Genomic DNA, 12608 nt, shown 5'->3' on the forward strand with positions numbered 1-12608 from the left:
CATTTGCCACCTCTCAGCCCATCTGTTCAACCTTTCCAGATCCTGTTGCAGTAGCATAGTGTCAGTAGTGTCCTTGACAACCCTGCCAACCTTCGTATCGTCTGCAAACTTGGACATTAAGCTTGATACACCATCATCAATATCATTTATAAATACAGAACACAGTAATGGACCCAATACTGAACCCTGAGGAACTCCACTAATAACATTAGTTCACGATGAGCAGTATCCATTGATTACCACTCTCTGTCTTCTCCCCCTCAACCACCCCTTTATCCATAGCAGCAATTTGCCTCCGATGCCACACTGCTCCAATTTGTGCAGCAGTCTTCCATGTGCAACAGTATGAAAAGCCTTTCTAAGATCCAAGTATATAATATCAAAGTTATTCCCTGCATCCAGTTCTTTTGTGACTGCATCATAGTATCCAATCAAATTGGTCAGGCAAGACTTCCCCTTAACAAAACCATGCTGTGTCTGAGCTATAACTGAAGTCTTGTCTAGATGATCCTGCAGTGCTTCTTTAACAAGTGCCTCCATTAATTTTCAGGGAACAGAAGGTAAACTAACAGGTCTATAATTTTAAACTAACTTTTGTCGCCATTTGATCCTCCTTTGTGAATTGGGGTCACATTTGCACATCTCCAGTCCATGGGTACTGCCCCTGAGTCCAAGGAAGCTCTCATAAATATGGCTAAGGGGTTGCTTACTTCCTTTGCTGCCTACTTTAATATAACCAGATAGATCCCATCCACCCCAGGTGCCTTTCTTGTATTTATCTTCAACAATTTCTCTTCCACTTTACTCTCAGTTATTACATGATGGAAGAAAGCAAACTTATGCAGCATCAGCCAAAAAAAAAAAAAAAAAAAACCACTTCGACTTCACCCCTCTGTTCATTCGAAATACCTGTCCAGCTGAGCCTTAAATTTATTTAGGCTATCAACTTCCACGACAAGGGATTGAAGTTTAAACGATAACTCTATTGAGTTTTTTGAAGACCTCACTTTATTCGGACAGGTAGTGTGGATGCATATTTTTTTTTTGTTTTTAGAATAACTGTATGTTTAATAATTTTTGCAAGAATATTTATGATTAGCATTAGCATTAGTAGAGGCATATGATGCAAGAATGAAAGCTTATGCAACATCAGCCAAAAAAAAAAAAAAAAAACACGTTCCCATTACACCCTCCCTTCGTTTCAAACACCTGTCCAGCTCAACATTAAACTTATTTAGGTTATCAACTTCCGCGACAAGGGATGGAAGTCTGTTCCACCAACCAACCACCCACTCGTTAAGGCAAATTTCCGCACGTCTATCCTACATCTGTCTTTCCTCAGTTTGAATTTATGCCCTCTCAGGTGATTATTCTGAGCAAGAGGAAGAATCCCATCAGCATTGAGCATGCTCAAATCATTCAAGGCTTTATACACCTCTATCAGATCACCTCGCCTGTGCCTAGTCTTGCATCTATTGGAGTGATACACATGACCTGCTGCAAAGGAAAGTGGTTCAATAATACTGATTTATCAAATGGTATTACACAATTAACTTTAGTGTAAGATAGGATTAAACCAGTTCAGAATACATGTGCACAGAAATACATATGCTATTCAAGTGTTTACCACATATGTTATTTGAGTAATTCATGTGATTTTACTATATATTATAATCAAATTATTCTAGATTAGCTTTCCTATGTTACACAAAGGTAACAGGCTAAGATCAATGGTAGCCTAGCACCTTTACTTACTGGTGTTGTCCACACATTTATGTTATTGTGTAATATAGATATTAAGGTTGATTAATACTTTGTAAAGGAAGGAAGCAGAGAAAATTCGTTTTGATACCTTTCATATCCCATGATCAGAATTTCTCGATCCGAAACGGTTGTAGTAGTAGTAGTAGTAGTGGCGGCATGTGATGCAAGAAAGCAAGTGTATGAGCTTATGCAGCATCAGCCAAAAAAAAAAAAATCACACCATGCCCTCCAAATGCCTGTCTAGTTCCTCCTTAAATTTATTCAACCTATCAACTTCCACAATGACAGATGGAAGTTTGTTCCAGCAATTAACCACACGCTGGCTAAAGGCAAATTTCCGCACATCCAATCTACATGTGTCTTTTGTTAATTTGAATTTATGCCCCATTAGGTTCGTAATCTGAACAAGTGGAAGGATCCCATCAGAATTCAGCGTGCTGAACCCATTCAAGGCCTTATACACCTCAATCAGATCACCGCGCAGGTGCCTAGTCCCCAGCCACTGCAATTTGCAGAACTTAAGCCTCTCTTGGTAAGAGGATCCCTTCATTCCCCTCACCAATCTTGTTGCCCTTCTATGTACACGCTCAAGTAAATCTACATCCTTCCTAAAATGAGGCCTCCAGACCTGTATGCAGTACTCAAACCGTGGCCTGACCATTGCCTTATACAGAGGGATAATCACCTCCTTTTCCCTGCTAGCAAAATTCCTATATATCATTGACAAAACCCCATGACCTGCCCTGGCAGCCTGTCTGCATTGCTCAGAAAACTTCATATCTGCCTGCACAATTACTCCCAGATCTTTTTCATTTTCTACCACCTTAAGTGTAGTACCACACAGTTGGTACATTTCTTACACAGGTTACTTCTACCCATATGCAGTACTTTGCATTTGTCAAGGTTAAACTTCAGTTGCCACTTCTTAGCCCATCTGCCCAAATTATCTAGATCCTGTTGCAGTAGTAGACTGCCATTACTGTCATTAACAACCCTGCCAACCTTTGTATCATCTGCAAACTTCGACATTAAGCCTGATATACCTTCATCAATATCATTGATAAATATACAAGACAACAGTGGACCTAACACCGAACCCTGTGGGACTCCACTAATAACATTAGTCCAAGAAGAGCAGCACCCATTGATTACCACCCTCTGTCTTCTCGCATTTAACCATCCTTTTATCCATTGTAGCAACTTACCCTTAATACCATTCTGCTCCAATTTGTACAATAGTCTTCCATGCGGAACAGTGTCAAAAGCTTTCCTGAAATCCAAATATATGATATCAAAATTGTTTTTTGCACCCAGTTCCTTCGTAACCACAAATTTGTCAGACAAGACTTTCCCTTAACAAACCCATGCTGTGTCTGAATTATTGCTGCAGTCTTGTCTAGATGATCCTGCAATGCATCTTTAACCAGCGACTCCATTATTTTATCCGGAACAGAAGTTAAACTAACTAGTCTGTAATTACTCGTGTCACCCTTCGATCCCCCTTTGTGAATTGGGGATACATTTGCACATCTCCAATCCGTGGGAACCTCCCCTGAGTCCAAGGATGCTCTCATAATTATGGCTAAGGGTTTGCTTAGTTGCCTTGCCGCCTCCTTTAATATAACCGGATAGATCCCATCCGCACCAGGTGCTTTTCTTACGTTTAACTTCCACAATTTCTCTTCCACTTTGCTCTCAGTTATTACAAGATCATTAAGCACTCTGCTACAATTTGATAACCTTCTGCTATTTTCAAACCTTAATAATTCCTCACGTGTGAATGTAGATGCAAAATACTCATTCAGTTTGTTTGCTATCTGAGCAGGATCATCAACAGTCGAACCATCGATGTCAAGTGGACCAATGAGATTCATCCCCTTCCTTTTAGAGTTTATATAAGAAAAGAAATCCTTGCTGTTTTTCTTAGCATCTTTTGCCAAGGATTTCTCGTAATCTGCCTTCGCCTGCCACACCTCCTTTGTGACCTGATTGCAGATTAACTTATATCTGCCATAGGCTTCTGAGTCGCTTGATAATTTATATGCATCCCATGCATTTTTCTTCTCTGTTACGAGTCTCATTAGTTCATTTGACAACCATTTAGGCCTGAACCTTGAACAATATTTCTTAATAGGTTTGAAACTTTTAGTAGCTTCCACGATTAATTCCACGAATGCTTCCCACTTAAAATTTACTGTTGGTAACATCGTCAGTTGATCCCACTGTACAGAATTTAAAAACTGTCGGAGACCACTGTACTCACATTACGGAAGCAAAAACCCTTTCCTTTACCCCTGATGGTAATTAAATCTTTAAGTAAATCCCACGTCAGTACACTGTGATCACTGCCACCTAGTGGTTCTTTTATTTGCAAATTCCTAATACATGAATGATCACTGCTGATAACCAGATCAAGAGTATTACTTTCTCTGGTTGCCTCTCAAACATGCTGCTGCAGAAAACAATCATCCAATAAATCCACAAAAGTCTGACTAGTGTGTGAGTGCCCAACCCACAAGTTCCAGTCAATATCTGGGAAGTTAAACTCCCCCATTATAAGACATTCCGATTTACTAGCCCACTCTATTTCTCTGTACAATTGTGCATTGTACTCATTCGAGTCATTAGGCCTATAACACACTCCTACTCTAATTTTTGCTTTCGCAGTGCTTATGTCACACCAAACTGACTCAACAGTGCACTGTTCATCTATATCAACTGGATGCACTTCTTTTGATTTTATATTTTTCTTTATTAACAGCATAACACCTCCTCCCTTCCTATCCTGTCTATCCTTTCTGTACACAGAAAGGATAGACAGGATAGGATAGGAATGCCAAATTCCAGTTCGGCATTCCTTATATCTGGGTGACACCACGTCTCTGATATCCCAACAATATCCGCCTTTGATGTCTTGACCAACACTTCAAATTCATCAAATTTATTTACTATACTTCTAGCATTGGTATACATGCAAGTATACATGCACCTATTGCTATTCCCAGCCACTCTAACACATCCCATATACCCACCTGTTTCATGTTGACTGACATCCGTCCCTGAAACCCCCAACACCCCTCGCTCCAGGTCGCTACTTATTCTAATTGAAGTTGTGCAAGAATCACCTTCACCTCTGCCTACGGCTACTGTTAAACTATTAGTCCTTGTATCCCCCCAAGCTATCAGTTTTCCGACCCATCTAACACTGCCTCGATAGCATCAGCAAATATTCTTGCACCCTTTCTATTTAAGTGTATCCCGTCCCTGTAGAAGCAATCTCTCCTGTTAACAAGTACAGTCCAGGCTGAAAAAAATTCTACCCCTTGAGCCTTGCACAATCTTTCCAGGGCCGAATTTATCGACAAGGCTCTCATCATATACTCCCTCCTATTGTGTCTGGGCAGAATTGCAGACACTTTCAAATTCAACCCTACTTCACGGCTTTTTTTCAACAGTGACCTGTACTTGTTAAGAAATTCTGCCGGTCTCCTACTCTTAATATCATTAGTGCCAACGTGTACAACTACATCACCTTTTGTGCCCTTAAAAGATGATATCTGCTCTACAACGTCATCAACCTTTGCCCCTGGCAGACATACCCTGGTCCTGTTCCACCTATCCTTTTTACAAAGGATGTTCCCCGTTTCCCTGACAATAGAGTCACCAACAACTACTAGTTCCTTTGGGACCAGTGCAATCTGCCTTGGGGGTTGCCGCTGTGTTGCGTGATGACCAAGTGCAAGCTCTGGCGTTGATGTGGGCAGCTGAGAGCCTGATGGGCCCCTGAATTTAGATCTTTCGAGGGCATCCACCCTGTCCTTCAAACTCTCATATAGGCCCATAACAACGCTGAGTTGTCGCCTGATTTCCTTACACTCCTTACTTCGCGCACACACAAAGACATCCCCCATGGCAATATCATGTTCCGTTCCAGATAGTTCGGCAAACATTTCACAAGTTGCACATTTTTTTAGGCTGTGATGCGTTGGAGAATCGCCCCCGCAGTTCTTCCCCGAGTCACAGCACTCCTGCCACTTTGTGCCTGTTGCTTTGCTGCTCTAGTTTGGGGCATGATATTTTAAATTAATAAGATCAATAAATTAAATTAAATTAAATGTCAATACTACGCTATCTAATAGAAACAGTGAAGCGTATTACTGTTTCTATAATTATACGTTAGAGCTACCTGACTACCTCAATTAAAAATTTGAATTCCCTATCACTATATACAAAAACAATGCCTGCAATATTCCTGTGTTAGATTTCTGTTCTATGTTGAAGTGTTTTGTGAATTGAAATGTTTTTGTGAACATTGTAGCTTGTTAAACCAGAGCCAAACAATAAGTCTGAAGAAATAGTTCCAGCGGTACTAGAATCCAGTATGTTATAAAGATGTTTTTGCCAACACAATGTCATAAATCCAAAACAGATCCATGTTGTTGTTGTTGTTTTGAACATAAACCTAGAAGCAATATATATACATATCTTTACTTTTACACAAACAACTAGATGGAGTGCAAGTCTGTATACATGTTTTCTTTTGTTATAATAAATGTTGTTGTGTTACATGATGTTTCATTCTCTCTGCCCATATTCTCATACACCAGTAGAAACAAGTACGAACCAACAAAAGGTTAAAAAAACGGGGATTCGGGAGCGAAGCTCAGCAATCCCCCCCCCATCTTAAATCACAACGCGATCAATGCTGCAGCAATTATGTGCTAGAACAGCACTTAATTTGCCGAGAGCACAGATTTTGTCCTAGCCTAACAATCATACAATTTAGAATAATTATCGTAGGAATAGTAATACGGCCATAAGTCAAGGGGAATAAACAAGAAAGAGAGAAACCACAGAGAGAGAGAGAGAGAGAGAGAGAAAGAGAGAGAGAGAGAGAGAGAGAGAGAGAGAGAGAGAGAATAACAGGAGAGAGCCCCTGACATACTGCACTTTTTAATAGCATTCTAAGAAGTTGGCAGTGATGGCTTCTTTTTACACTTTCTTCACATACTGGCATCTGCTATTTGCACAAGTGGTACTGGTGCAGCTTCCAAACCTTATGAGTTTGAGATCTCTGATTTAGTAGTATCAGTTTTATCATGGGTTTTTTCCCCTCGTCATGTAGTTGCTTTGACTGTATGCTTGATATGTTATAAGACAGATTTTATTGTTCTGTGAAGATGTATATTGTGTAATTTTAAAAAAAAAAATCAAAATTTACATAAAAAAATTTGAATTTTTATTTATTTTATTTTCATGAAGATCTGTCTGTGGCATACGTGGCCAGACTTTGATCATTAATCTTCCTGGGAGTGCAAAAGGATCACAGGTAGCATTGTTAAGTTATTTTCAATTTATTCTGTTTTATTAAGAGGATAAAAAATAAAAATATTTTAAAATTTTATTATTAATGCTTTTTATTTATTTATTTTGATTATAGAAGGTACTCACTCAAAAAAGTATAAATACACTCAAAACAAACTTAAGCTATTATTTATATTTAAATATGGATGTAGTTTTCAAAATGAGCTAAAACAGGCATGTAAGAAATTCCATGACACTAATTTTGCATTTAACAAAAGGTTATTCTCCATTTAAACTAAGCAGGATATTTAGTTATTCTGTTGATCTTGTGCTTGATACTAGGATATGGGAAAGATGGAAAGAAAGTGCATTACTCAAGGAATTTACATAGAAATAGTCTCCTTTGCTGTTTGTCTTTTCCATTTTTTGAATTTGTAAATGAAATGACAAAGATTAAGTGATAGAATTAAAATAGAATAGCAAAAAGAAGAATTTCATCTGCCACAGCCTCATTTAACCAGGAACCAAAAGCACTGACATCTGAAATGGCCAAGCACCTTAACACTTCAATAGCCTCTAAACCTGCCAAAGGTGTGTTGAAAGGCTCTGGTCCAATGCTATGCAAGCCATTAAAGGAGCACTTACATACCCAGTATAAGCTAAAAGTCAAAAAGAATCCTAGACAGAAATTTTCCAAAGATTGCTCTCATACAGTGCCCTCTAATGAAAAATTAACTGGATATGGGACCAGTAGAATGTATTTTATGGAAAAAGAGTAGTAAATTTAAAATAGATAAAATACAAGTATATATATATATATATATATATATATATATATATATATAAAAAAAAGTTAAAAACATAACCTAGCACAGAAACTGACTTGGATGTTTCAAAGTAGCCAAAAGCAGGAAAGATACTAAAAATTTTTTGGAAAAAGAAGAAAGCATTTGGCTTTAGCCTTGAGCATGCTGATGCTAGCAGTAACCCACTGAAAGATTCAACTAAAGATAAAAATATATATATATTTTTTTACTCAATGGAAATTTATGGGAAAAATGTAAGGCACTAGTAATTAACACCGGCCCCAATATTTATTTTGTTGAAAGAAAGGTGTATTTTGTTGGTGCAAGAAAGCAAGCTTATGCAGCATCAGCCAAAAAACTAAAAAAAAATAAAAAATAAAGACCCCTTCACATATCCAGTCCAGTTTTTCCTTGAATTTATTTAAGCTGTCAATTTCCACAATGACAAATGGGAATTTGTTCTGGCAATCAACCACTCGCTAGCAAAAGGAAAATTTCTGCACATCTGTTTTACAACTGCCTTTACTCAATTTGAATTTATACCGCTCAGGTGCATAATTGGAGCAAGAGGAAGAATCCCTTCAGCATTGGGCATGCTCAAACCATTCAAAGCCTTATACACTTTAATCAGATCAACTCACAGGTGCTTAGTTTCCAGATGATGCAATTTGCAGAACTTTTTTTTGGTAAGAGCACCCCTTTGTTCCCATCACCAATATGAATGTTCTTTTCTCTACTCGTTACAGCAGTTCAAAATCCTTCCTAAAATGAGGTATCCAGACTTGAATGTATACTCAAGGTATGGCATGACCACTGCCTTATACAAAGGGATAATCACCTCCTTATACTTGCTAGCAAAATTGCTATATATCATTGACAATATCCCATGAGCTGCTCTGGCAGCCTGTCTGCACTGCTCAGAAAATTTCATATCTGACTTCATAATTACCCCCAGGTCTTTTTCATTCTCCACTGCCCTGAGCATTGTACTGCAGAGTTAGTACGTCACTCAGGAGTTATTGCTACCCATAGCATATGTCAATGTTAAACTTCAGTTACCACCACCCAGCTCATCTGCCCAACTCTTCTAGATCTTGTTGGAATAGCATACTGTCATTACGAACCATGCTAATCTTTGTATCATCCACAAACTTGGATATTAAGATATACCTTCATCAATATCGTTGATAAATATAGAAAACAACCATGGGCCCAACAATTAACCAGGCACCTCTGTAGCCAGGTGGGCAGGAGCAGCAGTGCGTAGCACACGCTTCTTGATTAGACAGGGGTTAGAGCCCGTGACCACCAAATACGGAGGATGCAGAAAGGTCAGGGAATGACACCTCATATCCCCGGAGCAATATAGCCTTAGTTGCTAATGCTCCTAAAAACCAAATAATAAACAAACAAACAAACCAACAATGAACCCTGGGGGAATATGCTAATAACATTAGTCCACAAAGAGCAGTATCCATTGATTACCACTCTCTGTCTTCTCCCACTCAACTATCCTTTTATCCATTAAAGCAACTTGCCCTTAATGTCATACTGCTCTAAATTGTACAGTAGTCTTCCCTATGTATTAAAAGCTTTCCTGAAATCCAAATCCAAATACAGCCATTCATCGACTTACATAAGGGTTGAATTCCACAGAACTCTACATAAGTCGGAATTTCCCTAAATGCATGTGCAGCACTTACAACTATGCATGCTGAATTTGATTGAAGCAAAAAAGAATGGTTCAGCGAACATGTAAATAGAATTATTTATTCAATTTTTTTATCTCATGTGCAGGAAAAATTACAAGTGTACAAAATTTAAAAAATTTCAAAATTATAAAATTACAAAAAGAGAGAGGAGACAGGCATAAGGTCATCAAGTTTTACCTTTTGAGCATCATTGCCAGAATTAAACTTCAGCTGATAGGCACACCACTGCAGAAGTTGAGGGCTGTGGAGATTTAGGAGGGTTTTTTTTTTCAACACATCATAAAATTTCTCTGCAGCTGCAGAATCGGCACTGGCAACTTCACTTGAATGGCCATTGGACTCAGGGGCACTTGCTTTCTGAATCAGATTTTCTATCCCTATTATTAATAGCTTTTCCATCTTTGAATAGCACCTGAACATTATTTTGTGATCACTGTGTTGATCCTTTAACAGGTTCTTTTATACATGCACTGTCCCTTAAAATATTATTCACTGTTGAAGCAGCGAGACCTAATTCTGTACAATAGATGACAAATTTTGTGGTGCTTCGTACTTCTTAATTAATCATCTTCATTTCTGAATCAAATTGACCCCTGTGGCTCACATCTGTTAAGTATGGGCTTGGCACTCTCAGGGGCCTGAGCTGTATATCATCATTCTTCTCTTGGTGATTTCCTTCTATTTCTCTCAATCTCACTCAACTCAAGCACAGAAACACACACACACAGACAGGGTAATTTAGAAAATTTGTTTTTGGCTGGTGCAGCAAAAGCCTCAGGCTTCCTTGCACCATATGACTAATAATAAAAATAATAATAATAAAATAATTAGCATTAGTAGAGGCATATGATGCAAGAAAGCAAGCTTATGCAGCATCAGCCAAAAAAAAAAAAAAAAAAAACACTCCCATTTCACCCCTCCGTTCGATCGAAATACCTGTCCAGCTGAGTCTTAAATTTATTTAGACTATCAACTTCCACAACAAGGAATGGAAGTCTGTTCCACCAACCAACTACCCGCTGGCTAAAGGCAAATTTCCACATCTATCCTACATCTGTCTTTCCTAAATTTGAATTTATTCCCTCTCAGATGATTATTCTGAGCAAGAGGAAAAGTCCCATCAGCATTGAGCATACTCAAACCATTCTAGGCTTTATACACCTCTATCAGATCACCTCGCCAGTGCCTCCAGACACTGTAATTTGCAAAATTTAAGCCTTTCTTTGTAAGAACAACCCTTTGTTCCATTCGCTAATCTTATTGCCTTTCTCTGTACTCGTTCCAGCAGTTCTACATCCTTTTTGAGATTAGGCCTCCAGATCTGAATACAGAACTCAAGGTGTGGCCTGACCATTGCCTTATATGTAGTACAAGGGTATAATCACCTCTTTATTCCTCCTATAAAAATTCCTGTATATCATTTACAAGACACCATGAGCTACTCTTGCAGCCCTTCTGCACTGCTCAGAGAACTTCATATCTGCCTGCAAAATTACCCCCAGTTCCTTTTCATTCTCTACCACTGTCAGTGTACACAGAGTTGATACGTTGCTTTGGGGTTACTGTTTCCCATATGCAGTACTTTACATTTGTCAATGTTAAACTTCATTTGCCACCTCTCAGCCCATCTGCTCAACCATTCCAGATCCTGTTGCAGCAGCCTAATGTCAGTTGTGTCCTTAACAACTCTGCCAACCTTTGTATCGTCTGCAAACTTGAACATTAAGCTTGATATACCATCATCAGTATCATTTATAAATACAGAAAACGATAATGGATCCAACACTGAACCCTTAGGGACTCCACTAATAACATTAGTCCACGATGAGTAGTGTCCATTGATTATCACTTTCTGTCTTCTCCCCCTCAACCCTCCCTTTATCCATAGCAGCAATTTGCCTCCAGTGCCACACTGCTCCAATTTGTGCAGCAGTCTTCAATGTGCAACAGTATGAAAAGCCTTTCTAAGATCCAAATATATAATATAAAAGTTATTCTCTGCATCCACTTCTTTTGTGACTGCATCATAGTATGCAATCAAATTGGTCAGGCAAGTCTTTCCCTTAAAAAAACCATGCTGTGTCGGAGCTATAACTGAAGTCTTGTCTACATGATCCTGGAGTGCTTCTTTAAGCAGTGTCTTCATTAATTTTCCTGGAACAGAATTTAAACTCACAGGTCTATAATTACTTGTGTCAGCCTTTGATTCTCCTTTGTGAATTGGGGACACATGTGCACATCTCCAGTCTATGGGTACCTTCCCAGAGTCCAAAGAAGCTCTCATAATTATGGCTAAGGGTTTGCTTACTTATTTTGCTGCCTCCTTTAATATAACTGGATAGATCCCATCCACCCCGGGTGCCTTTTTTATGTTTATCCTCAACAATTTCTCCTCCACTCACCTCTCAGTTATTACAAAATCATCTAGCTTACTTCACCTCTGGCATTCCCCTTCTTGAATAACTCCTGATGTGTGAATGTAGATGCAAAATACTTGTTTAGTTTGTTAGCCACCTGAACAGGATCCTCAACTGTTGAACCATCAATATCCAGTGGACCAATCTGATTCAACTGTTTCCTTCTAGAGTTTACATAGGTAAAGAACTCTTTTCTGTTTTTCTTTGCATCCTTTGCCAAGGATTTCTCATAATCTGCCTTTGCCTGCCTAATCTCCTTTGTGACTTGGTTACAGACCGGCTTATATTGATCATAGGCTTCCATATAACCTATTAATTTATATGTATGCCATGCATTTTTCTTCTCTGCCATATGTCTCATTATTTCATCTGACATCCATCTAGGCCTAAACCTTGAACAATATTTCTTAGTTGGTATGTTGTTTGTTTTGTTATTTAGGAGCATTAGCAACTAAGGCCATATTGCTCCGGGGATATGTGGTGGTCATATCCCCGGAGCAATATTCCACATCGTCCGTATTTGGTGGGCACGGGCTCGAACCCCAGTCTAATCAAGAAGCATGTGCTAAGCACTGCTACTCCTGCGCACCTGGCTGCGCAGGCAC

The 12608-nt window shown here is 38.8% G+C and overlaps 1 protein-coding gene across 1 annotated transcript in view; it reads left to right on the plus strand.

Moving 5' to 3' along the window:
- cin (Molybdenum cofactor synthesis protein cinnamon) overlaps nucleotides 1–12608 on the plus strand; it is a 321839-nt gene that overhangs the window by 115519 nt on the left and 193712 nt on the right. Inside the window, exon 7 of the mRNA XM_090376470.1 lies at nucleotides 7027–7093. Coding sequence (XP_090232596.1) covers nucleotides 7027–7093 — 67 coding nt within the window. The remainder of the gene's footprint in view (nucleotides 1–7026; nucleotides 7094–12608) is intronic.

The sequence above is a fragment of the Mastigoproctus giganteus genome, chromosome 6 (genome assembly GCF_048544385.1).
Source record: "Mastigoproctus giganteus isolate SK-2022 chromosome 6, ASM4854438v1, whole genome shotgun sequence".
In the NCBI taxonomy this organism is placed as follows: domain Eukaryota; kingdom Metazoa; phylum Arthropoda; class Arachnida; order Uropygi; family Thelyphonidae; genus Mastigoproctus; species Mastigoproctus giganteus.